The following is a 27,955-nucleotide window of genomic DNA, read 5'->3' on the forward strand; positions in this document are numbered from 1 at the left end:
TGCCACGACTACTGAAGCCCATGCACCTAGAGCCCATGATCCGCAACCAGAGAAGCCACCACAACGCGAAGCCCATGCACTGCAAAGAAGAGTAGCTCCCGCTTGCCGCAACTAGAAAAGTCCGCGGACAGCAACAAAAACCCAACGCAGCCGAAATTTAATTAATTTTTTAAAAAAAGAAAAAAAAGAAGACTACTCAGATCAATATAATTAGAAATGAAAAGGGAGAAGTAAAATTTGACACAGCAGAAATACAGATGATCGTGAGAGATTACTATAAGCAACCATATGCCAATAAAATGGACAACATGGAAGAAATGGAAAAATTCTTAGAAAACCACAACCTTCCAAAACTGAACCAGAAGAAATAGAAAATGTAAACACACCAATCACAAGTGCTGAAATTGAAACTATGATTAAAAGTCTTCCAACAAACAAAAGCCCAGGACCAGATGGCTTAACAGACGAATTCTATCAAACATTTGCAGAATATTTAACAAGTTTCCTCCTCAAACCCTTCCAAAACATAGCAGAGGGAGGAACACTCGAAAACTCATTGTACAAAGCCACCAACACCCTGATACCAAAACCCGACAAAGATGTCACAAAAACAGAAAACTATAGGCCAATATCACTGACGAACATAGATACAAAAATCCTCAATAAAATACGAGCAAACAAAATCCAAAAACATATTAAAAGGATTATACACCATGATCAACTGGGTTATCCCAGGAATGCAAGGATTCTTCAATATATGCAAATCAATCAATGTGATACACCATATTAACTGAAAGATAAAAATCATATGATCATCTCAATAGATGCAGATAAAGCTTTTGACAAAATTCAAACCCCATTTATGATAAGAGTTCACCAGAAAGTAGCCATAGAGAACCTACCTCAACATAATAAAGGCCATATGTGACAAACCCACAGGCAACATAGTTCTCAGTGGTGAAAAACTGAAACAATTTCCTCTAAGATCAGGAACAAAAAAAGGTTGCCCACTCTCACCATTATTATTCAACAAACTTTTGGAAGATTTAGCCACAGCAATCAGAAGAAAAAGAACAAAAAGGAATCCAAATCGGAAAAGAAGAAGTAAAATTGTCACCGTTCACAGATGACATAATACTATATACACAGATAATCCTAAAGATGCTACCAGAAAACTACTAGAGCTAATCCATGAATTTGGTAAACTAGCAGGATACAAAATTAATGCAGACAATTCTCTTGCATTCCTATATACTAACGATGAAAAATCTGAAAGAGAATTAAGGAAACACTCCCACTTACCACTGCAACAAAAAGAATAAAATACCTAGGAATAAACCTACCTAGAGAAACAAACTGCATACAGTTTTCTGTATGCATAAAACTATAAGACACTGATGAAAGAAATTAAAGACAATACAAACAAATGAAGTGATATACCATGTTCCTGGATAGGAAGAATCAACATTGTGAAAATTACTATACTACCCAAAGCAACCTACAGATTCAATGCAATCCCTATCCAACTACCACTGGCATTTTTCACAGAACTAGAACAAAAAATTTCACAATTTGTATGGAAACACAAAAGACACCGAATAGCCAAAAACATCTTGAGAAAGACAAACGGAGCTGGAGGAATCAGGTTCCCTGACTTCAGAGTATACTACAGTTACAGTAATGAAGACAGTATGGTACTGGCACAAAAACAGAAATACAGATCAATGGAACAGTGTTGAAAGCCCAGAGATAAAACCACACAATTATGTTCACCTTACCTTTGAAAAAGGAGGCAAGAGTATACAATGGAGAAAAGACAGTCTCTTCAATAAGTGGTGCTGGGAAAACTGGGCAGCTACACGTAAAATAATTAAATTAGAACACTTCCTAACACCATTCACAAAAGTAAACTCTAAATGGATTAAAGACCTAAATGTAAAGCCAAACACTGTAAAAGTCTTAAGAGGAAAACACAGGCAGAACACTATGACGTAAATCACAGCAAGGTCTTTTTTGACCCACCTCCTAGAGAAATGGACATTAAAACAAATAAACAAATGGGACCTAATGAAACTTAAAGGCTTTTGCACAGCAACGGAAACCACTCCATTGCCAACAAAATGAAAAGAACCCTCAGAATGGGAGAAAATATTTGCAAATGAAGCAACTGACAAAGGATTAATCTGCAAAATATACAACCAGCTCATGTAGCTCAATATCAAAAAAACAAACAACCCAATTCATAAATGGGTGGAAGACCTAAATAGACGTTTCTCCAAAGAACATATACAGATTGCCAACAAACACATGAAAAGATGCTCAACATCAGTAATTATTAGAGAATGCAAATCAAAACTACAATGAGGTATCACCTAACACCGGTTATAATGGTCATCATCAAAAAATCTACAAACAGTAAATGCAGGAGAGGGCGTGGAGAAAAGGGAACCCTCTTGCTCTGTGGGTGGGAATGTAAATTGATACAGCCACTATGGAGAACAGTATGGAGGTTCCTTAAAAAACTAAAAATAGAACTACCATACGACCCAGCAATCACACTATAGGGCATATACCCTGAGAACACCATAATTCAAAAAGGGTCATGTACCACAATGTTCACTGCACACCTACAGCATGTGCTCCACAATGAGAGAAGCCACCACAATGAGAAGCCCACGCATCGCAAGGAAGAGTAGCCCCCCTCTTGCCACAACTAGAGAAAGCCCGTGCGCAGCCAAAAAAAACAAAAAAAAACAAAAAATAAAGAAAGAAAATATATGTTCTCCTTTAAAAAAAAAAAAAATCAGTAATCTTTTGGTGTTCCGACTACCTGTTCTTTGCTGCAAAAACTCCTATACACCTGGGCTCCCAACCTTTTCTCTGTGAAGTAATCTCTCAGAGTTATCTGAGATGCTGTGTCCCAGGCTTAAGTCCTCAGTTTTTTCAACCAAATAAAACGTAACTCTCAACCTTTTGGTTGTACATTTTTTCAGTCAACAGCTCAAACTTAGAAAAGATTATCAGTATTACCATACAATGCCATGAATAAATGTCAGATTTTCAAATATTTCCTAACTTAAATGGAAAATTTTTTTAAACTCAAGAACAAAAATGAGAAATGCTGTTTGTGTTTTAGTACAATAAAAAATATATTTGGCCTAAGGTCTCGTGATACAGAGCTCCTAAGATACTTGGAATGACCTGAGTGAAGAGTGTTTTTGTTTTTCTTAAGAGCCACTTTTGATTCACTTAACGCTAATGAGATGACTTAACAGCCAGCCCTTAGGTACCCTCAGGATGAGGCAGGTAGGTGGGAGAAAGCGTGCAGATTAAGCTCTACAATAAATTCCTGGAAAGTGAGATTTGATGCATCCAATTCCTCAGGGAAATAAGTTCCTGAGCTCAGGAAACTTCCAGACCTCATCTATGTACCTCTTCATTTAGCTGTTCATTTGTATCCTTTACAATATCCTTTATGGTAAATTGGTAAATGTTTCCCTGAGCTTTGTGAGTCATTTTAACAAATAAATCTAATTCAAGGAGGGGGTTTGGGAAACTATGATTTACAGCTGGATCATCAGTAGGACACATGACAACCCTGACACAACTGGCTTCTAAAGAGGGGCAGTCACATGGGACTGAGTCCTTTACCTGTGGGATCTGTTTTATCTCCAGATAAATAGTGTCAAAATTGAGTAAAATTTATAGAACAGTGACAACTGGAAAATTGCTTGATGGTGTTGGAAAACATGCCAGGGTTACTCTTCCAAAAAGTTCCACATTTGTATTTATAGATGAAAATATCAAATGACATCTCTTTCTGTCATAAGGTTTTAAACACGGATGTTCACAAAGGCAAAGCACACCAGCAACGCACGTGTATGTTGTTATGAATTTTACAGAATGATCAAATTTATTGAATATTTACATGGAATTACATAAAATTTTCACATTTCCGTATACTCTACTTTGTTTCTCATTGCTTGTTTTGTTTGAGCTTAGAAGAAATTAAACAACAGTTCTAAGTGCCTTGATAAAAAGTAAAAGCAATTACATTTTTATATCACACAAACATAAATTAAGAAGAAATTTTAAAAGAGAGAAAGATTACCTTTTGGATAATCTTCCAATAAGAGGTTGAAGTGACCTAACTGACAAAAGAATTCAGACTCCACTTTTCCTTCAGCTTTTAAGATTAAAGATTCGTAGCAGCGAACAGCCTAGAAATGAAAAATATAAGTATTAAGAAAAAGGTAAAATCCTAACTGCATTCTTTCTGAGAATGCATATACACCCCATGAGATTACATGAGAAATCAAAACAATCAGTGTCAGCTCTAGCGCAGAAACAGGACTCAATTTCTCTCAGAAATTAGAAGAAACAGCTTTTTAATTACGTATTAAAGGAGCCACTGCTGATGAATAAAGTGCTCTCCCATATGAAAAAAGGGGGACTAAAACCTGCCAAATAAGGTAACTTAGGAGTTCCCTTAATGACTTTAACTGTATAACTAAATTATAACTTTGATTTTTGTTCACATAACAAAACTACTCTCAAATAAACACAAGCAGAAAGAACTTTCTTGAATTTAGGGAGCTAATAACTACATGTAATTTTTGAACATTTGAAATGTAGCAAGTCCAAATTGAGATGTGCTGTAATTGTAAACTATACAACAGATTACAAAGACTGCATACAAAAGAGTAAAATATTCACTAACAATTTTATGTTAACCATTAAATTAAATAAAATATATTACTTAATTTCATGTTTCTTTTTACTATTCTAATACAGTTGTTATAAAATTTAAAAATCACAAAAGACATTAAAATATTGTGCTTCACAACATTTCTACTGAACCAAGTTGCTCAACAGTAGCTACCATCTGTACTGATCAGCTATCTTTGCAAAGAAAGGCTAGCTTTTAGACCACCATACACAATTTAGTGTATCCTTTCTGGAATATATGTCAATTGTTTTCTTACTAATGCCCTCATATATTTCAAACATACTAACTTGAATATTATCCCACCCCAATACCCACAAACACCTCTCACACTTTTATTAGAGAAAAAAGTAACATTTAAAGAATCCCCCTTTTTTTTTAACTTCAGCAGTCTGCAAAAAGAAGAAATGATTTATTAAAAACATCGTAAAGAACAGTGTTCTGCAGAGTTGTCACTAATGATGGGAAACTTTTTCATGTATTAAGACATGGAGGGGAGTTCCCTGGTGGTCTAGTGGTTAGGTTTCTGCACTTTCACTGCCATGTCCGAGGTTCAATCCCTTGTCGGGGAGTTGAGATCCTGCAAAGCTGAGTGGTGTAGACAAAAAAAAAGATATGGGGAAGTCATTCTGGCTTTTAGATGGTTCGGCCTAAACTTTGTGTGAACTAAAACAGCCTGACCTATTACCTATGAAACACACATAGCATATCTGGTTTAACCATTAACATAAAGAATTTCATGTTCAAAGGTAAGGATAAAAAACTCCCTTACTATATAGTGTCCATGTTAACACTCCCTGGAAGACAAGGCTCACTTCCCAAGGTCATGCTGTCCAGCTGTATCCATCTCTTTTGAAACCTGGAAGGAATGTAACCCTGTCATGTTTGATATGTTCTTTGTTCTGATAAGGTGTAAGACTGTGCTGAAAACCATGCTTCAAGGAACAGTTCCTCAGAGCTACTGAGAGGCTACCCTGGCACCTGTGCTAGAGTTCTCAGTTTGGCTTGAATAAAACTCTTTTCTAGTGCTTCCCCGGTGGCGCAGTGGTTGAGAGTCCGCCTGCCGATGCAGGGGACATGGGTTCGTGCCCCGGTCTGGGAGGATCCTACATGCCGCGGAGCGGCTGGGCCTGTGAGCCATGGCCACTGAGCCTGAGCGTCCGGAGCCTGTGCTCTGCAACGGGAGATGCCACAACAGGGAGAGGCCCGCGAACCACCACCCCCCCGCCAAAAAAAGCAAAGGTTAATGTCAAAGAAACATCCGAAGTGGAGTCCGATTTTGCTCTTCCCTGTTACAATTCCCCACTGTCAATGTCCATTCCACAATATTGTGGAAAAAGGGGTGACAATAGTTCTAACTGCTTCGTAAGATGGATCTTTCTGAAAGTGCCCACCATTGGTGCCAGTTGTTCCAAATGTTGAGATTTGTCTTCATTTCTTCCTCTTTGGAAAATGTCTACTTAAACAATATTCACAACCTGAAAGTTGAGATTTATGTTTTATTCGGCAGGAATTTTTTTAGGACTTCAAACCCAGGAGGCAGCATCTCAAGTTAGTAAATTTAGCGCTTTTCTACGTATGGGAATATGCAAGCGTCTGGGCTCACTGAAATCATTTGATATACACCTCAGCTATCTGGGGCTTGTATCCTATATTTTCACATCCTGAGTTTCCTCAGGGCTCACCGCAGGGAGTGGCTGCAGTCTGATGGCTGCTAGATGGCAGGTATTCTTCCCTTCCTGAGTTTCCTCAGGGCTTATGGGCTCATGATGGAGGGCTGCGAATCTCTGATGACTGATACAGCAGAAAGCATTCCATTCCTCAGGTCTTCCCCTCTTGGTTAGGCATCTGACCAATATTTGGGAGACATTTCATGATGAAATTCTGTCCCACAACTGGCAGGCTCATCCAAGGTCAGGCAAAAATTGTTGATATGCCACTCCAGGTGCTAATTTTCAGATTAGGCCCTATCAATAATTAAAGATTCTCTGGATCCTCTAAATAGTCTAATATGATCCAGGAGATATTTTCCCTTGTTGCTTCTTCCCATAGCTAGAATCACACTATTACAATTATTTTACATTATAAATGTAATCTATTTAATCTATTTCCTCAAGATGTTAGCCATCGTCTATTTTGTATGGAGGCCTGGTTACACACTACGTACTGTAAGAGGCAACAATCTCATAAAATGAACAGGATAAAAGTAATGCCGCTAGGGACTTTCCCTACAGGCGCAGTGGTTAAGAATCCACCTGCCAGTGCAGGGGACAAAGGTTCGAGCTCTGGTCCAGGAAGATCTCACATGCCGCAGAACAACTAAGACTGTGCGCCACAACTACTGAGCCCATGAGTCACAACTACTGAAGCCTGCGCACCTACAGCCCATGTGCTCCACAAGAGAAGCCACCACAATGAGAAGCCTGCGCACCACAACGAAGAGTAGCCCCCAGCTCGCTGCAACTAGAGAAAGTCCGCACGTAAATAAATAAAGCAGCTAGTAACATTAACAAAGTCATAATGCATCAGGGAGACACAAACCACAAACAATTTGGAAACAAAGAACAAATTAAAGCAATGATTAGCATAACTAGTTGTAATCCAGTTCCAATAAAATATCAAGTCAGGAGAGCCAGCTGGAGAGGCCAAATTCTGGCAGGATCAGGTACAGAGAAAAAGATAAATGCTTAATCTTTGTTCACAAAGAAATACTTTATAAGAAGAAACGCTTTCTGGAAAATAAAGATTAGAGCTAGTATATTTCCCAAAGTCATAAAGTTATAAACCATATTCATCAGTTCATTTATTCCTATGTAATTAACTCCCATTAATGTGGATAAAATTATCAGGTTTCCTATTAGTTTTGTCATTTGTTACCCAGCCCAGTGGTATTATCTAAAGGCTATAAGAAACTTTTATTTGTTAAAGTTTCCTTTTTACGACACTTCCTGAAGATGTGGCAGTTTTTTGCAAAGCATGACCTAAGCTGCCTATGAATGATGAAGGTCTTAAAGAGGCAAGGTTAAAAATTTTTACAATTTTTCTTGGCAAAGAAGTTTATCCAAATTGCTGTAACTTACAACATTTTAAAATAAAGATTAAAATTGTAACATTATACCAGGACATATATTAATTTCAGGAACTTTACATAATTTCTAGAAGGTCTATATTAGTGACATTTACCATACAGTATAACCTATGAATATTTATTACTCATTTGACAATTCTTCCCATGTAATTTAACATACTGAACAAACCTATCTGTCTTTGGGATGTTACAGGAGCCCTTTGAAACATACTAAAGTTAGCCAGAGGCCGAAAGAACTTCATTAGAATTTGATTTAGGAAGTTTTGTCAAATCACAAAAACAAACAAATATATATATATATATATATATATATATATATATATATATATATATCTCAAAGGGTCTAGAACACTCAGTCAGATAGGATCATAGGTCACTGAGAAACAATAGTTACTTAACCAAAGTAACAGTAAAACATTTCAAAGACAAATACAGAACTGATCACTTCAAAGGTAAAGAAACTTAAAACCTGTTATCAAAGGCAGTTCAACATTTTAAGAAAACTTGTCCTCTTAACAGAGAGAAAAGCCAAATTCAAGTTTTGCACCAGCTTACTTTTAAAAATTCATTTACTCAATTAGGTTAATCTCAGCCTGACCATGCATAAAACTTCTTTTACTCAAAACATATATCCTCGGGCTTCCCTGGTGGCGCAGTGGTTGAGAGCCTGCCTGCCAATGCAGGTGACACGGGTTCGTGCCCCGGTCTGGGAAGATCCCACATGCCATGGAGCGGCTGGACCCGTGGGCCATGGCCGCTGAGCCTGCGTGTCCGGAGCCTGTGCTCCACAACGGGAGAGGCCACAACAGAGAGAGGCCCACGTACCGCAAAAAAAAAAAAAAAAAAAACCATATATCTCTCTTACATACTCTATGCTGAAATGTTTTATTATTTTCAGTAGCTTTATATATATATATATTTTTTTTTTTTGCGGTATGTGGGCCTCTCACTGTTGTGGCCTCTCCCGCTGCAGAGCACAGGCTCCGAACACGCAGGCCCAGCGGCCATGGATCACGGGCCCAGCCGCTCCGCGGCACGTGGGATCTTCCAAGACCGGGGCACGAACCCGTTTCCCCTGCATCGGCAGGCGGACTCTCAACCACTGCGCCACCAGGGAAGCCCTAAATATATATTTAAATTAGAATCCCCGACTCTTAAAATTCTTACTTTCCAGGGAAGACCAAGAGGCAAGTAATAGTTACCGAAATCCGGAGAGACTTTTAGATCATTTTCAGAACATAATTATTCCTATAGAGTTTACCTAAAGGCTCTTATCTCGTTTACATTTACTTTAGTTAAATCACATCAAGAGATTTTTCTTGCTGACAAATTTGCAACAGATATAACAAGATTTCAGTGAAGTTCTATTAAACCTAAGTGCACTGAAACTATTACACTTGATGCCTCTAAAGACATGTCTATATTAATTGCATCAACAAACTTAAACATCAATACCAGGTATTAATTTAATACTAAATATTTCCTAGTTCACATGAACCTGAAACTCATTTAGCTTGATTTCTCTTGTATTTAGAATTGTTTGGTTTGTAAGAGCTTACTTTTCTTTAAGCCATTTTAACAAAGGTCATCCACAAATCAACGTCAACAATGTAATCCAAAGACAAAGACACATTCAAACATGCAAACAAACAGAGAGTACTCATAGTTCTCATTTCAGAATTTCAGCCCTGAGTCAGGTAATGCAACGTAAAACCCATCAATTTACAAAAGAGGTTGCTTTAAAGTTGGGTTTCTGGTAGATGGAACAAATCAAGCTTACTTGTTAAATCTTTTTATTTACAGAAAAGACACTTAAGGTTTCTATTTACCCTTCACAAGTCAATTTCTAAATTACTAAATTACTTTACCTTCTTTTCAAAATTTGCATTTTAAAAAGATGGCAGAGATGAGGGTTCCTGAGAAGACCAGATAGGACATTTCCATCTCAAAGACACAGCTTCTAGGATGATTTTGTTTCCTTCTCTGGGGTTTCCATGAGTGGCATGTGTAGGCTTAAAGCGTGCTCCGGTGGGACCCTGATGTCAAGCTGTTCTGGCAAAAAGTGACTTGAGCATTTAATTTACAAAGGAGATCTCTTCTCAGAAAGGGGGACTGGACACTCTGGCATATACAAGAAGTTGTGCTTCAGGGTGAGGTCCCCTAGCTGGCATTCTAGAGGTTGTAAGAATGAACGGTTTTGTACTTCTCCAGAAACCCCCATCACTGGGATAGAGTGAGATGTTTTCTGTGCCACCTTGGTGTTTATCACAGAACATGTGGCACCCTTATCTATTAGAAAGTCAGTCAACCTGCTCCCCACTGTCAAAGTTACCCGGGGCTCCTGTGGGGAAATTAGAATTGGACGCCTCAAGTCTAAGGGAGTCCCCTGGCCTCCTAACAGGATATCAGTGCAAGGGAAATTGTCCTGCTACGGAGGTGGATCCCGGTCCAAACTGGGTGCCCTGTCGGGTCTTAGATGGTGATACTAAACGAGGTCCCTGTGCCTTGGGGGTTATCATAGAAACTTCTATTTGATCCCCATGGGTAGGGGAAACAGGGGGCGGTGAAAGGAGTGAATATGTTGGCAGCATGAGGGAGCAGCCGGAAGAACTGCCAGTGCAGGCTTCTTGGCCAGTGGGGGAGCTGGATAGGCCAGAGGGGGGTTTAGGTTTTGGAGTAACATGTTCCCACTCTCGTTTTCTCCCTCTTTCCCCTGTAGAACAGGTTACCCCTTGGATTTCCTTTCAGATTACTACACCATAAGGTGGCAGCCCTCTGAGTCCTTTTCCTCCTGATGCAATAGCTTCTACAACATATGAAATCTCATCTCTTCGCTGCTCTTTTGCAAAATACTTCTAACTGTGAGATCGGACAATAATTGAGTAAGCCACTCAGGGGCCATCGCTCTTCTGAGCCTAACATATATTGGGGTCCACACCCTAGTATAATAGTATATCAGGTCTGTCTTAGTCATAGGCTCATGGTTATGTTTTGCCCATTTATCTATTATACACCCCAAAGGGCTCCCCTTCAGGAAAAATGGAGTATTTCTTATTTTTATAAGTTTGATAACACCAAAACACAAAAGACGCAGACAAATTACAATACAAAAAGCACAAACAAATTCCAACATTGATGCACACAAAACCAAAACCAACGCACCAGTTCCAAGGCAGGTAGAGTCCAAGAACAATTCCCCTCTCCAACAGCGTACCCCAAGCAAACAAACTGCCTTGTCCCATAAAGGAAATGCACAAATTGAGGGGGGAACATGTTCCCTGTGTGCACACCGGAGCGACCTACCCTCCAAATGCGAGTCCATCGACTTGCAGAAGTTTGCCGATTCCTTGCTCCAACTGCCAAGGGCTGGGGTAGCCAGTGCTGCTTCCGAGAATTTTGAAGGGAAGATCCTCAGGACACATAGTCCCGGCAGCTGTTAGGGCCTTGCCCCAGTCAATATCACCTGACTGGGGCCAGCTAGCCACTAGCAGCGAGGCTCCTGGCTGGCTAAGCTAAATTTGTTACAGGCCAATAAATCAGGAGACAAGGTGTTGAGACAAGGAATACGACTTTATTCGAAAAGCCAGCAGACCAAGAAGATGGTAAACTAGGGTCCCTGAAACACCATCTTACCCGGGTCTGTTTGCTGGTTTCTTTTACAGAACAGAGATGGGGAGGAAGTGAGGAAGTAAAGTAAAAGCCCATTGGTTTTGCCTGGCTTGGCCAGCATCGGGAGGGGATGTGTTAACTTCTTCTTTTCTGCAACCATTCACAGGTGGGCAGGGTCAGAGTGTCTCCCTGTGAGCTGAACAAAGGCACTTTAATATTCAGGCAGAGGGGCAGGGTTCCCCCTAAGGCAGGCCATTAGTACGATTACATTAACAAAAGCAACGGAAAAGCAAGGTTAAAGTCAATGAAACAGATGCAAAGTGAATTCTGATTTTGCTCTTCCCTGTTACACCTGCTCTTTGTTGCAAAACATCTGGCTCCCCACTCACCTCCTCAGAGCAGTTCTCTCAGGGCTACTTGAGATGCTGCCTCCCAGGCCTGAAGTCCTAAAAATTCCCACCGAATAAAACATAACTCTCAAATTGTAGGTTGTGAATATTTTTTAACCCAACAGAACTAAAGCTTAAATTCTGTCAACATTTGCCCGACTCTCTTTTGTCAAGCCCCTTCATGAATACTCATGTACCTTTAACTTAAAATTTCCCCAATTCTGCAGTCACTGCTTTGGAAAGATCCCAGGTATTCTCCTTACTTGCTGCAGGTAATAAACCCTTCCATCAGTCTTTGGCTTTGTTGCACCTTTTGGCTTGACATCCACCCAGAGGCAAACCCAGTTTTCAGGTAACACTTTCATTTCAAAATAAAGACTATAACCAAGATAAAGAGAGTAATTTAATAATGATAAAAAGGTCTGATACCAGGAGGACATAACAGTCCTGAACTTCCATGCAACTAAAAATGGTGCCCAAAATACATGGAGCAAAAGGCAACAGAAATATGAGGTGAATCAGAAAAGCCAACAATTATAGCCAGACAATGTAACATCTTTCTGTCTAAATGACGGACTGAAAAAGACCCCCCTACAAAAAAAGGAATTGTAAGACCTGAAAATACTGTCAATCAACTTGACCTAATTCATATCCATAGACCACTCCACCCGGCAACAGTAATACACATTCCTCTCCAGTGCAGGCAAAACATGGACCAAAAAAGATCATAAAATATATTTCAATACATGTAAAAGAATTCAATTCATACAAAGAACATTCTCTAACAGCAAAGGAATTACATTAAAAATGAGTAATGATGAAACAAAATTAAAGCAAGACAAGAAAAATTTAACATAAAATCTTCTCTGCCACTAGAGCCAATACCCCTTCCCCTTTAATGTGCTTGTGCATCTATACTATATGTTAACTAGATCCCCTTAGAGGCACAGGGATACCTGCTCACCAAAAGAAAAAAGGAATTTTCTCCTGGCATTAGCCAAGTAATTTCTTGGGTAATACACTGTTCTCAATCCTGCAAAGGGTTACAATAACCCACTACTTGCATTGTTGGACTATGTAAACTGTCAAAATGTTACTCCGATGTATAACTTTTGTCACGAAAACTTAGATAACTGTGCCTTGACTTCTAACAGGTGAAATGATCCTAAGAGCTTTCTGAAAGACTGTCTCCCAAGTTATAACCCTCCAGTTGGCTTGAAGATTTTCCTTTTCTTTCTTAAACTACTAATTTTTTTGCTGACATTACATAAAGGTATCTGGAAACACCATAATATTTGGAGACTGAATGGTAAATAAACCTGGGTCAAAAAAGAAATCAAAAGGAAAATTAAACAGTATTTTTAATTGCATGAAAATGAAAACAGAGCATATTTAGGAATAAGCTTAACCAATCCACTGGAAAAGGAGTAATCCTTTCAACAAATGGTGCTGGGATAATTGAAAATCCATTTATTGGGGACTTCCCTGGAGGTCCAATGGTTAAGAATGAAACCGAGCAGGGCCCTGTGGTTCCTGGGTTCCTGGCGATAAGGAGGCCTTTTTGTCCTGCATTTCTTGTAGGCAAGACTCCACTCTCAAGACCTCCCATGAGTCCCAAAGGGGAGATTCAAACACTTGCTAATCAAGGGAGGAGCAGCCAAGAAACCACCTGAGGCAAGATTAAAGGGACCAAAAAGCTCATCAAAACTAGATCACCTGAGACCCTGCACACACCCTAAACTTCTCAGCAACTCCACCCTTGAGAAGCATTGTCATAGAATGCCTCAACAAATTCTCCTGGGTTTGAGACACATAGTTTTTCAAGGCAAGAGCCCGCTGTGTCCCCCTTTACCTGGCAAAATAATAAAGCTATCCTTTTCTACTTCATCCAAAACTCTCTCTCTGAGATTTGATTCGGCACCAGTGAACAAGGAGCTGAACTTTCGTTATCAAGACTCTGCCTGCCAATGCAGGGGGTGTGGGTTTGATCCCTGGTTGGGGAGCTAAGATCCCACATGCCTCAGGGCCAAAAAACCAAAGTAGTAGGATTTTCCTGGTGGTGCAGTGGTTAAGAATCTGTCTACCAATGCAACTCAGACACGGGTTCGAGTACTGGTCCAGGAAGATCTCACATGCCAAGGAGCAACTAAACCCGTGCACCACAACTACTGAGCCTGCGAGCCACAACTACTGAGCCCACACACCACAACTACTGAAGCCCGGGCACCCTAGAGCCCGTGCTCTGCAACAAGAGATGCCACTGCAATGAGAAGCACACACACAACGTCTTCCACCCACACTACAACCAGAGAAAGGCCGCACGTGGCAATGAAGCCCCAGTGCAGTCCAAAAAAAAAAACCCAAAACATAAAACAGAAACAACTCTGTAACAAATTCAATAAAGATTTTAATAATGGTCCACATCAAAAAAAATTTTTTAACTTAAAAAAAAGAAAATCCATGGCTTCCCTGGTGGTGCAGTGGTTAAGAGTCCGCCTGTCGATGCAGGGGACGCGGGTTCGTGCCCCGGTCCGGGAGGATCCCACATACCGTGGAGCGGCTGGGCCCGTGAGCCATGGCCGCTGAGCCTGCGCGTCTGGAGCCTGTGCTCCACAACAGGAGAGGCTACAACAGTGAGAGGCCGCATACCGAAAAAAAAAAAAAAGAAAAGAAAATCCATTTATTGAAAATGAGAATTTTGACATATTACGTGCATAAAATTACTAACAGATCACACATCTAGGTAAAATATAAAATAATAAGACATTCATGAAAAAACAAAGAAGACAACCTCTTTTACCTTAACTTAGGTAAAGAAATCCTTAATAAAGCAAGAAAAGCACAATCCACAGAATGAAAAAGACAAAGTGAACTTTATGAAAACTGCAAACTTCTGCTCTTCAAAACACACTAATATTAGGAGAACGAATACACAAAATGGGAGAGATGTTTTACAAATTACTTATCAGATAAAGAATCCAAACCAAAATATATGTATTTTTTTTAACTCCTAAATCTGAGTAAAAAAAAAAAGTAACTTTCAAAAACGAAAAGACTTGAACAAGCACTTCAAAGAACATATACAGAGAAGCAAGTAATAAGATGCTCAAGTTTTCCAAAGAATAAACTACTGACAGAACAAAATCAAAGAACCTGAAAAGAAGCTGAGGGAGAGAAGAAATACTGAAATGGTTTACTTTGTATAATTCCATTTATAGAAAGTTCTATAAACTGCAAAACTAATCTTTAGTGACAAAAAACAGATCAGTGGGGCTTCCCTGGTGGCGCAGTGGTTGAGAGTCCGCCTGCCGATGCAGGGGACACGGGTTCGTGCCCCGGTCTGGGAAGATCCCACATGCCGCAGAGCGGCTAGGCCCGTGAGCCATGGCTGCTGAGCCTGCGCATCCGGAGCCTGTGCTCTGCAAGGGGAGAGGCCACAACAGTGAGAGGCCCGCCTACCGCAAAAAAAAAAAAAAAAAAAAAACAGATCAGTGATTATATAATGACAAATGGGGCAGCAGTGGTAAAAAGAGAATGATTACAAAAGGACACAAGAAAATTGAAAGGTTGATGGCTATATTCACTATGTTGCTTTCAGTGGTGGCTTAATATTTATACACATACCAAGTCTTAACAAATTGCACATTTTAAATATGTATCATTTGGTTTATATTATCAAACATAATCTAATGGGGAGGGAAAGGAGTAAATCTGCAAAGGACACTCAAATGTAATCAGAAATGAAGTCAATGCAAGTAGTATATTTTAAAAACCAAAAGAAAGTGTGTTTCAAGAAATCTCTTAAAATTGTCCCCTTCGTTTCTAAACCACTGCCTGAGTTCAAATTTAAAATGTCTTTTCCAGGGCTCCCCTGGTGGCGCAGTGGTTGAGAGTCAGCCTGCCGATGCAGGGGACACAGGGTCATGCCCCGGTCTGGGAGGATCCCACATGCCGCGGAGCGGCTGGGCCCCTGAGCCATGGCCACTGAGCCTGCGCTCCGCAACAGGAGAGGCCACAGCAGTGAGAGGCCCGCGTACCGCTAAATAAATCAATCAATAAATAAATCTTTAAATAAATAAATAAATAAATAAAATGTCTTTTCCAAAATAATATATTTTTTTAAAGTTATGTATTTTATTTATTTTGGCTGCATTGGGTCTTTGTTGCTGTGTGCGGTTTTTCTCTAGTTGCGTCAAGCAGGGGCTACTCTTCCTTGCGTTGCATGGGCTTCTCATTGAGGTGGTTTCTCTTGTTCTGGAGCACAGGCTCTAGGCACACAGGTTTCAGCAGTTGTGGCACACGGGCTCAGCAGTTGTGGCTCGCAGGCTCTAGAGCGCAGGCTCAATAGTTGTGGCGCATGGGCTTAGTTGCTCCACAGCATGTGGGATCCTCCCAGACCGGGCTCAAACCCGTGTCTCCCAAACTGGGAGGCAGATTCTCAAGCACTGTGCCACCAGGAAGCACCCAATATAACATTTAACTTGTAATAAACTGCCACTGTGTCAGGCCCAATGCCAAGAACTAGGCATAAATTTTCTTCCCTATCACAAAATGCAGTATCCTAAAAAAAGTACTTCCAGTAAGGGCACCATTTAACAGGATAATTAATACCCTCTTAAAAAAAAAAAAAAAAAAAAAGGAAGAAGAGGAAAAAATTTTAAATACAATCTTGAAAGTTACAAAAACATTAATTTCAGGACACTGGAAAGAGATTAAAGAAAAACAACTCAGAACCTTTTATTCTGGAGAAGCTGCTAAAGCTTCAACTATAGAATGTATAATTACCAGATATGAAGTCAGCAGCTTTGCTACATAAAAGGTCAAATGTGAATGGGAAGTTAGTGAAAACCCATAGTCATACAAGGTAAAAGTAACAAATATGACAGTGAGTGACAAAAACTCATGGCTTTTCTAGCTTTAGTTTGCCGCCTCAGTGTGGGTTGAGCAGCACATAAGCACATCATGGCTGGTAAGAAAGTACACATGTAAGGAAAGATCCAAGACAGCCTCAAGTGAAAGTCAAGGGAGATTTAAAAACTGCAACTTTTGGGGACTTCACTGGTGGCGCAGTGGTTAAAAATCTGCCGGCCAATGCAGGGGTCACAGGTTCGATCCCTGATCTGGGAAGATCCCCCATGCCATGGAGTAATTAAGCCTGTGCACCACAACTACTAAGCCTGCACTCTAGAGCCCACAAGCCACCACTACTGAGCCCACGTGCCCCAACTACTGAAGCCTGTGCTCTAGAGCCCACAAGCCACAACTACTGAGCCCACGTGCCCCAACTACTGAAGCCTGTGCACCTACAGCCCATGCTCTGCAACAAGAAGCCACCGCAATGAGAAGCACTCACACCGCAACCAAGAGTAGCCCCCGCTCACCACAATGAGAGAAAACCCACTTGCAGCAACAAAGACCCAACGCAACCAAAAGGAAAATAAATTTTTAAAAATGTGTTCTGCAAGCCACACATAATTATCCTGCACAGAACAGAAGGTTCATGGGTTTGAGGTGTCTTAAAATTTCTGCCCCAACTATGGACTAGGAAGACAGTAAGACAACTTCTACGGAGCTAAAACAGAAAAACAAAATTTTTTAATATCGTGCAGACATTCACAGAGCAGACAGTTCCACATTGTAAATCCAGCCATCCCCCCAAAGAAAGTTACTATAATACTTATCTAAAATGTCCTATTTTTACTCAAAAATTACTAAACACATTAAAAAAAGAGGAAAGTATTACCTGTATTAATCAAAAGGAAAAAAAAAAGGTCAACAGAAACTGGCCCCAAATGAATCTATATATTGTATTCACAAAAACTTCAAAAGAGCTATTACAAACATATTCATAAATTAAAGAAAATTGTGTTCAAAAAAATAAAATGTGCTCAAATTAATAAACACATCCAGAAACTAAACACAAAAGCCATAAGAGAGCGGACAGAAGTTAGAGCTAAAAATATTATTTTTATAGTTACACTGAAAAGCTAAAGTTGATACTCTCAACAGAAAGTATGAAATAAGCAAAAGAGCCATTAAAATATATTTCATACATCAATATAACTGTCCAATCCAAAACAATTACAATTAACTTTAAAAAAAGAGCTTCTGACCCATGTGGAGATAATGTCAAGCATTACAACCTAGCTGTAATGAGAATTCCAGGGGACAGGAAAAGGTATAAAAAAATATTTCAAGTAATTACCACAGAAACTTCCCAACTTTTATTTCTTTTTTTAAAGATTTATTTATTGTTTATTATTTTTTTTATTTTGGCTGTATCAGGTCTTAGTTGCAGCACACAGGTTATTTCGTGTGGCGCACAGGCTCTTCGCTGTGGTGCACGGGCTTCTCTCTAGATGGAGCATGCGGGTTTTCTCTTCCCTAGTTATGGCGCACAGGCTCCAGGCCGTGTGCTCTGTAACTGTGGTGCACGGATTCCAAAGCATGTCGGCTCTGCAGTTTGCGGCGTGGGGGCTCTAGTTGAGGCGCACAAGCTCAGTAGTTGTGGCACTCAGGTGTGGGATCTTACCCCCTGACCAGGGATCAAACCCTCGTCCCCTGCATTGGAAGATGGATTCTTTACCACTGGACCACCAAGGAACCCTGCAACTTTGATTTTTGAAAAATTAAGTACAGATCCAAGAAGCTAAAGAAAGTCCAGAGAATAAAACTAAACAGAACTAGACGTAGGTATATCCACAGGCAAACTGTTAACAGCCAAAAACAAATCAAACATCTTGAAACCAACAACAGAAAAACGACTTACTATGTTGAGAGGCAGAAAATGATCTCATTACTGTCTGGCTTTTCATCATTAAAACCAGAGATCAGAAGGCAGTGCAATGACATATTCCGTGTTTAGAACTGATACCTACCACACAAGTAATGTATCGTAAAGGCAGGAGGAACATCAACAAAATGTACTACAGTAGTCCCCCCTTACAGTTGGGGGATATGTTACAAGACCCCACTGGATGTCTGAAGCCTATATGCACAACTGACCCTTGAACAATGCAGGGGTTAGGGGCACCAACACCCAAGCAGTCAAAAATCCAAGTATGAGTTCACCATCAGTTGGCCCTTCCTATCACCAGTTCTGCATCCTCAGTTCTGTACTCAAGGATTCAACCAACTTCCATTCATGTACCACTATAGTATTATACATATTAACTGTGTAAAAAAGAATTAAGTGGACTCTGTAGTTCAAACCTATGTTTTTCAAAGGTTTACTGTACTACCGTTTTTCCCTAATACATACATAACTAACACTGCAATTTGGATATTTTCTGACTGTGTCTAATTTATAAACTGCTGGAATCACTACTTTTCTACTTTGGGGCCATTAATAAGTAAAATAAGAGTTACTTGAACATAATTACTAGGACAGTCAATCTGATAACTAAGAGGGCTACTAAGTGACTACGGGGTGGGTGGCATTTACAGCATGGATACATTGGACAAGGGATGATTCACATCCTAGACAGGAGGTAGCAAGAGAGGGAGAGATTTCATCGTGCTACTCAAAACAGCACACAATTTAACACTGATGAATTATTTCTGGAATTTCTCATTTATTTTTGGATTGCAGCTGACTGGGGGTAACTGAGACCAGAGAAGCAAAACCAGAAATAGGGGAGGGGTTACTGTATTCAAAACAGGCAAAAACTAAAAATAACCCAATGTTCATCAAAGGATAAATGAATAACCAGAATGTGGCATATCCACATAATGGAATATTAGCCACAAACAAGAATGAAGTACTGATACATGATACAACATGGATGAACCGTGCAAACCTTATGCTAAGTGAAAAAGACCGGACACAAAAGGCCACATATTGTTTGTTTCTTAAGGGGTGAGCAGAGAAGGGCCATGGGTAGCAACTGCTGGGATTTTTTGGTGTGTGATGATGAAACTGTCCAAAATCAGGTAACAGTACAGCCACACATTTTGAATGTACTAATATTAAGCACTAAACTGTACAGATTTAAAGTATTAAAGTGGTGAATTTTATACTATGTGAATTTACTTCAATAAATTTTAAAAAATACAACTAAAAAGAAAAAAACAAGGAGGGACTTCCCTGGTGGCACAGTGGATAAGACTCAGCATTCCCAGTGCAGGGGGGCCCGGGTTTGATCCCTGGTCAGGGAACTAGATCCCACATGTATGCCGCAACTAAGGGTTCACATGCCACAATTAAGGAGCCCATGTGCTACAACTAAGGAGCCACTGAGCCACAACTAAGGAGCTCGCCTGCCACAACTAAGACCCGGTGCAACCAACCAATTAATTAATTAATTAATTAATTAAAGGAATTAAAAATGAGAGAGACAGGAAGCAAATAAAGGAGTAGGTATCCTTAAGTTGAGACTAAATGTGAACGGTATGCACATTCCAAACAAATGTCAGAGATGCCAGACTGCACTTGGGAAAGAGCCAACTACAGGATGTCTATGAAAGATACACTTTGAATCCAAGCAAAAAGCTGGGAAATGGTAAACTATGAAAACAAAAAGCACACAAGAGGACTCCCCTGGTGGTCCAGCGCTTAAGACTATGCACTTCCACTGCAGGGGCGCAGGTTCGATCCCTGGTCCGGGAAGTTCCACATGCCACGCAGTGCAGCCAAAAAAAGGGAAAAAAGGTGTGGAAAACAACTGGTTCCTCAAGATTTAACTCAGAATTACCGTATGACTCAGCAAATCCACTTCTAGGTATATATAAAATCTGCACTCCTGGGTACCGACTAACACAGTCTTTAAGGTGTATTTTAAGTTATATACGGCCATGTTAAAAAAAGGGGTGACGGGGTGGGAACATAATGTAAAACAGCCCTGGAATATGGGTCCAAGATGACCATTATTAAATATTCCCAAGTATCCTTCCAAAAATCTGTCAGAGAACTTCTTAAACTGATCAATGAATACTCGTTAAAAAGTCTCAAGATAGGGGCTTCCCTGGTGGCGCAGTGGTTGAGAGTCCGCCTGCCGATGCAGAGGACGCGGGTTCTCTGCCCCGGTCCGGGAAGATCCCACATGCCGTGGAGCAGCTGGGCCCGTGAGCCATGGCCGCTGAGCCTGCGCGTCCGGAGCCTGTGCTCCGCAACGGGAGAGGCCACAACAGTGAGAGGCCCGCGTACCGCAAAAAAAAAAAAAAAAAAAAAAGTCTCAAGATAAAAAACTATAGCATAAGTAAATATTAATACAAAATGACCCCAGAGAGGAACAGAGCCTAGAACAGATTATCCTTTAAGCTTGTGAGAGCTAAAATCTTAATTTTAAACTATGCTTTTTAAAATAATATTAGAAACTGCTTCGATATGCTCTAAATCAAGAAAACAATTACCAAGAAACATTATCCTACTGAGAAAGAGCTATTCAAACTTTAATTTGTTAAACTAATCTTTAATGTGAACTTTTAAAGCACTTTATACTTTTCTTCTTCACTGACATTCTGGGGTCTTTGTCTTACAACACTTAAGGGGTAACAAGCTCAACATAATGAAAGGTAGAAGAATATGCCACCCCAAAAAAGCCTCTTTGGCATAGATAGGATTATTTTGAAGTGTTTACTCTTGAGAAGCCACAGACCCAAGAGTATCTCTGAAAATGGAGTAAAGTTGCCAGTTGTAAACATAAGAAACATTTACATTTATAAGGGAAAACAACACTCTAAGGATGTCTCCCTTTTGGTACCAGGAAGAGATAGAAGACTATAAATCACAAGAAACTATCATCAACAGACAGAACCCCAGATTTAAATCTACGTAACAACCTTAACCTCAGTTTCCATGCTTTTCCCTCTTAACTTGCCTCCCACCTTCAACATCTTTTTTGCCTTAATCTGTAAATGGTATTTAAGGTGGTGGCTTGGGTCATTTTGGAGTTTTTCAATTTTCCTGGGTATCTCTCATGTATACAGGAGGTACACATGTTATCAAACTCCTTTTTTCTCCTGTTAATTTACCTTTTATTACAAAGGGATTTCAGCCAACAACCTAGAAGAGTAGAGAGAAAATGATTTTTGCTCTTCTACAGTAGGCAGAAATATTTATTATCTCTACAGATTAAAAAAATCTTGCACTTATCACACTTTAGTTTTTATTGCTGACTTATTATCTCAATTTATAAGCCAATCATTTGAAGATTCAATGTAAGTTCACAGATGGCAATCATTAAATAACCTACATTAACAACAGTCTGTAGGGAAATCCCTTGTGGTCCAGTGGTAGGACTCAGCAGTGGTTAGGACTGCTGTGGCCAGATTTCAATCCCTGGTCAGGGAGCTAAGATGCTGCAAGCCACGTGGCATTGCCAAAACAAACAAACCCCACAGCCTATAAACATGTGCAGGTAGGCCTTAATTTGTCAACTTAATATTATAAGTTTTCTTAATGTAAATTAGCTCTCTGGACACCTCATTGCAAAAATATTAGTATCGTTTATTTAGCATGAGTTGCAAATAGCTCAAAGCATCACAAGATGCAATGCAAAAACAAACGTTAAAATAAAAAATCATGTAACCAATGTCAAAAACAGAAGTCTGCACTGATTCCATAATTGGCCAAGCACTAAAACTTCATTTTTGTTTAATGAGTGAAGCCTTACAAATTTTATGACCCAAGGCACAACAATTCCTATCAGACAGAACAGTTTTATTCATACCTTAATAAGAGTGTCAAATATTCTCCACTTTATTCAATATAAAAAGAGCTACTTCAGGACTTCCCTGGTGCCGCAGTGGTTAAGAATTAGCCTGCCAGTGCAGGGGTACGGGTTCCCTCCCTGCTCCAGGAAGATCTCACATGCCTTGGAGCAACTAAGCCTGTGCACCAAAACTACTGAGCCTGTACTCTAGAACCTGTGAGCCACAGCTCCTGAGACTGTGTCCTGCAACTACTGAAGCCCTAGTGCCCAGAGCCCGTGCTCTGCCACAAGAGAAGCCACCACAATAAGAAGTCCTTGCACCACAGCAAAGAGTAGCCCCAACTCGCTGCAACTATAGAAAGCCCGCACACAACAACAAAAACCCAAAAGCAGCCGAGATAAATAAATAAATAGGGCTATTTCACTTCTAAAAAGAAAAGCTGAAACTAAGGAAGTTTCCATTGGGACCTCCCTGGTGGCGCAGTGGTTAAGAATCCACCTGCCAAAGCAGTGGACGCGGGTTCAAGCCCCACTCCGGGAAGATCCCACATGTCACCGAGCAACTAAGCCCATGCGCCACAACTACTGAGCCTGCTCTCTAGAGCCTGCGAGCCACAACTACTGACCCCAAGTGCCACAACTACCAAAGCCCGCATGCCTAGAGCCTGTGCTCCGCAACAAGGGAAGCCACCGCTATGAGAAGTCCATCGCCGCAATTACAGAAAGCCTGCGCACAGCGACGAAAACCCAACACAGTCCAAAATAAATTCATTAATTAATTTTTTTAAAAAAAGAAAGTTTCCATTTATAACCTGTCAGTTCTGAATTATGCCCAAATATGAAAACACTTCCTATAATCTCTTCTGGTCTTTATGACTAGTGTTATAACAAAATTTTATACTAACATTCCTACATAACGCCTAGCCAAAACTTTGTCTAGTAATGTGCACTGAAACTATAATGGTTTAGAATACAACTTTCCTAACAAGAAAATAGTTTTTAATGCCTCAAATTAAAGACAATTTCTAAATAGCAAAACATGACATTTCTACTGTCTCTTTTTTTAACCCAAACAACTTTCTTAAAATGGAAATGAGTATAGGGAATTCCCTGGTGGTCCAGTGGTTAGGACTCGGCACTTTCACTGCTGTGGGCCGCCCCACTCCTGTCCCTCACTTGCTCAGTTCAATCCCTAGTCAGGGAACTAAGATTCCCAAAGATGGAAGACTCGGTCGAAAAAAAAAAGGGGGAAATTAATATATGCTTAAATGTCAGCAAACAGAAAATACACATAATGTAAGGGTACCTTAAATATCACCACTGAAATATTCCTGTATAAAAAGCCACTTCTGAAACCATTTGAATAAATTTTTCTCCATGCATTAAGATCAAATCTAGAAAAATGAATGCTTCAATTTTTTTTTATAAATTTATTTATTTTATTTATTTATTTTTGGCTGCATTGGGTCTCCTTTGCGGTGCGTGGGTTTCTCATTGTGGTGGCTTCTCTTGTTGCGGAGCACGGGCTCCAGGCCCACGGGCTTCACTAGTTGTGGCTCCCAGGATCTAGAGAGCAGGCTCAGTAGTTGTGGCACACGGGCTTAGTAGCTCCGCGGCACGTGGGATCTTCCCAGACCAGGGCTCAAACCCATGTCCCCTGCACTGGCAGGCGGATTCTTAACCACTGCACCACCAGGGAAGCCCTTCAATCAATTTTAAACCACTTCCATTACTCAAAAATTTTTAAATGCCAACTCTTCTAAACTATCCTTCAGGGCAAAAAGCACACACTGTTTTTGGTGGTGGTGTTTAAATATGTATGTATGTTTTATTTATTTGGCTGCGCCAGGTCTTAGTTGCAGCATGCAGGATCTTTGTGGTGGCATGCATGCGTGAGGGCTGTTAGTTGTAGCATGTGGGATGCGGGATCTAGTTCCCTGACCAGGGATGGAACACAGGCCCCCTGCATTGGGAGCATGGAGTCTTAACTCTACTGGACCACCAGGGAAGTCCCACACACATTGTTGAATAGTAAACAAACTACAACTTCCCTACTAATCCTTTTACTGGTTAACATAATTACTCCAAAAAAGCAAAATTTCAATAACACGATGTAAATCAGGGGTCCCCAACACCCAGGCCGCAGACCAGTACTAGTCCTGGGCCTGTTAGGAACCAGGCCGCAGAGCAGGAGGTGAGCTGCAGGCAAGTCTGAACCATCTTCCCACCCCCACCCCCATGGAAAAACTGTCTTCCACAAAACCAGTGCCTTGTGCCAAAAAGGCTGGGGACTGCTGCTGGAGATAAGACTAAAAACTGAGAAAGATACTTCTAAACAAACAACAGTAGCAATGGGTAACTCAGCAATAATCAGACTACATTCCCCCAGCATTCTTTTAAAGCAACACTATATTAGTAATACTCTGCCAACTAAATCATCTGCCTGTACAAAGATTGAGCCACTAGCCATGGCAGTTGCTGACCTTCAACATCCCGGAAAGGAGTTAAGGGTGGAGAACAGGCATGAGGCACTCTGTGCTCTGGAAAAAACTGGCAAAGCAGGGCTTCAGATAGTTAAGATATTTTCAGGAGAAAATTTTATAAACACAATTTCTTGAATCTCCCCACACTTAGAAAAGCACTTAAATCATTAAGATATTTGTGCCTCATGAGTAGCAGTAAACCTTCTACCAAGATACATACTGACCTCCCCTCTTACCTATACAAAGCAGTTCCTCAGGACTGAGAGGCTGTCTCCCAGGCTAGAGTCCTGAGTAAGGCCCCAAATAAAACTGAAGCTCACAGCTCTCAAGCTGTGCATTTTTTATTTCGGTGGACAATTCCATTTCAACTCTATCCAACATAAAATCAATCCAAAACATTTTCTAAACTGCAAGGAAAGTCACTGTTGATAATTTCTGTTAAAAGGCCTGGTTAATTAAAATAAACTCATTTAAAAATAAGTTGAAATATGGGTATTCCCTGACAGTCCAGTGGTTAGAACTTCATGCTTTGACTGCAGGGAGCCCGGGTTTACTAAGATCCTGCATGCCACATGTTGCAGCCAAAAAACAAAAGTTGAAATATACGTTACCATAAGATTAAATGTTAGCACTGGTTAAACTGCAACCTAGTTAAGGTCATGTGACAGTTCAAAAATTTTGAACTATGTAATGACTAGCTGTTTACAGCTTATTTTTAAAGTATTACTAAAAGCAATACATTACTAATTTATTTTTCAATCTAAAATCCTGAACATTGTATATTATGGCAATCCTTCAAAAATTCTTATATTTCAGAGTTTTAAGCGTCTATTATTAAACAATTCTAATGGCACGTAACAACATTTACACTTAAAAATTGTTTTTCAGAGACAGAGAAGTTAACCATTGGGAGAAAGCACCCTTGAAGACTAGGAAAGTTGAGAGAAAAGACCCTAATTTAAACACAGGCTTTGAGGAAATATGTCCAACTTGTCAAGCTGTGCACATTAAATACCAGCAGTTTTAGTTTATGCCAATTATAACTCAATAAAGCTAGAAAGGGAGGGAGAGATGGATCCATGAGGTTGCTCCCATAGCCCAGAATATTTCGCTGCACTTAAGTTACTTTTTTTTTTTTTTTTTGCGGTACGCGGGCCTCTCACTATTGTGGTCTCTCCCGTTGCGGAGCACAGGCTCCGGACGCGCAGGCTCAGCAGCCATGGCTCATGGGCCCAGCCGCTCCGTGGCATATGGGATCTTCCCGGACCGGGGCACGAACCTGTGTCCCTGCATCGGCAGGCGGACTCTCAACCACTGCGCCACCAGGGAAGCCCCTGCACTTAAGTTACTTTAATATTAAGGTTAATGAGTCTTCATTAGGAAGAGGTAGGAATTCACAAGTCACAAAACTAAATGTTAATCAAGTTAATTTATTTCCATTTCACTCAAAACATTTACAGTAGTTTAACAAAATTTAACATTACTCAAGCATTTTATGAAGCTACAAATCTTCCAGATACAATGAAAATTCAAGCCTTCTCACTATTAAAATGTTACTGTAATTTGAGAAAGACATGCTCACCTTCACAATTAATAATTGAAGACAGTTCCTTAAAATTTAAACCCAATACTGCACAGTATCTTAACAGTTCATACCAAATTCCTATCCAACATTTAGCACCACTAACTGAGAATTTATCTGAACTCATGCATATGGATATTTAAAGTTCTGAACACATAAAACATCACAATACTTTTTTTCTTCATTATCATAACCAAAGTCATAGATTTGCCCATTCTTTTCCAAATTACCGTCAGTATACTCAACTTGACCAACCCTAAGTTAAACGCTCAAGTCACACTGCAGTATAAAATAACATTCTGGGAGGGTGGGAGGGAGCGAGACACAAGAGGGAAGAGATATGGAGATATACGTATATGTATAACTGATTCACTTTGTTATAAAGCAGAAACTAACACACCATTGTAAAGCAATTATACTCCAATAAAGATGTTAAAAAAATGAAAATTAAACCACAATGGAATACCACAGCACTCTCACTAGAATGAGTTAAATAAAATGCCTGAAAAAAAATAAATAACATCCCCCTAAGGTCAGAATTTTTTCAGTCTATTGCAATAACTTTGAAAATAAAATACATACTCAATTTTTTTAAAGAATAACAATCAAGAACAACAATCACTGCTGCTTAAATCGTATCAGAGCTACTCAATATTTATTTTGCCAGTGATAATTTTAATGGAGCAACTATTACCTACATGATGAAAGTTTAATTCAAGTTTTATCAAATGGACTAGATTTAGTGAAATAATTATTACAGTTCAGTTCGTGGTCATTATTTGCCTTTAATACAAAAGCGCGATTACAGGTAACAGAAAGTTGATTACACATATTCAAACTAAAGATAAGAATCATGGCAGGAAAAACATCTTAAAATGAAAATTATGTAATATTTCCTTTTCAATTGCATTACAAACTATGAGAAATCCACAGCTATCGATTTCAGCTAGAAAAAAATATCTAATGGAAGCAACATTTGTTGCATAATTACCAAGTTTTATGGAACCAACTAACAGAAAATATTTTAACCAATTTTGCTCAGGAGACAGAAAATGCCAGAGACTGAAAACTCGAGGGCCTTTGTGCAATCATCTACTTAAGATTAACTAAATGGACTACAGCACATTCAATGTTTATGAATGCTGCTGTAAAGCTTGGTAACGATACAAGAACTCTACTTTTAAACAATAGTGCTTAGTTTTTATTGAGCACCATCGAGCTACACAAGCCGACGCAAAGGCCTACTCATTGCTACTCTTTCCTTGTTTTTATCTCCTCCCTCCCTCAAAGCTCGCCTCGTCATTTCTCCACCCACTATTTCCCGCCATCTTGGCCGACAGGGGCAGCCATTAACTAAATGACAATCTCAACAACTTTTCACACAAATAAACAGGGAAAGCTCCCTGGTCTCTGTCAGACACAAGAA

General features: G+C 39.9%; 1 protein-coding gene across 6 annotated transcripts in view; it reads right to left on the bottom strand.

The window, feature by feature from the left end:
* Positions 1-27,955, bottom strand: part of LOC308608518 (lysine-specific demethylase 6A-like) — a 185,527-nt gene that overhangs the window by 156,178 nt on the left and 1,394 nt on the right. For 5 of the 6 annotated variants that reach the window (XM_081221704.1, XM_081221706.1, XM_081221703.1 and 2 more), the window contains exon 3: positions 4,112-4,220. The exons of the other annotated variant lie outside the window; for it this stretch is intronic. In XM_081221704.1, the coding sequence (XP_081077830.1) occupies positions 4,112-4,220 (109 nt within the window). The remainder of the gene's footprint in view (positions 1-4,111; positions 4,221-27,955) is intronic. 6 annotated transcript variants of the gene reach the window in all.

The sequence above is a fragment of the Mesoplodon bidens genome (genome assembly GCF_964165515.1).
Source record: "Mesoplodon bidens genome assembly, chromosome: X".
Classification (NCBI taxonomy): Eukaryota; Metazoa; Chordata; class Mammalia; order Artiodactyla; family Ziphiidae; genus Mesoplodon; species Mesoplodon bidens.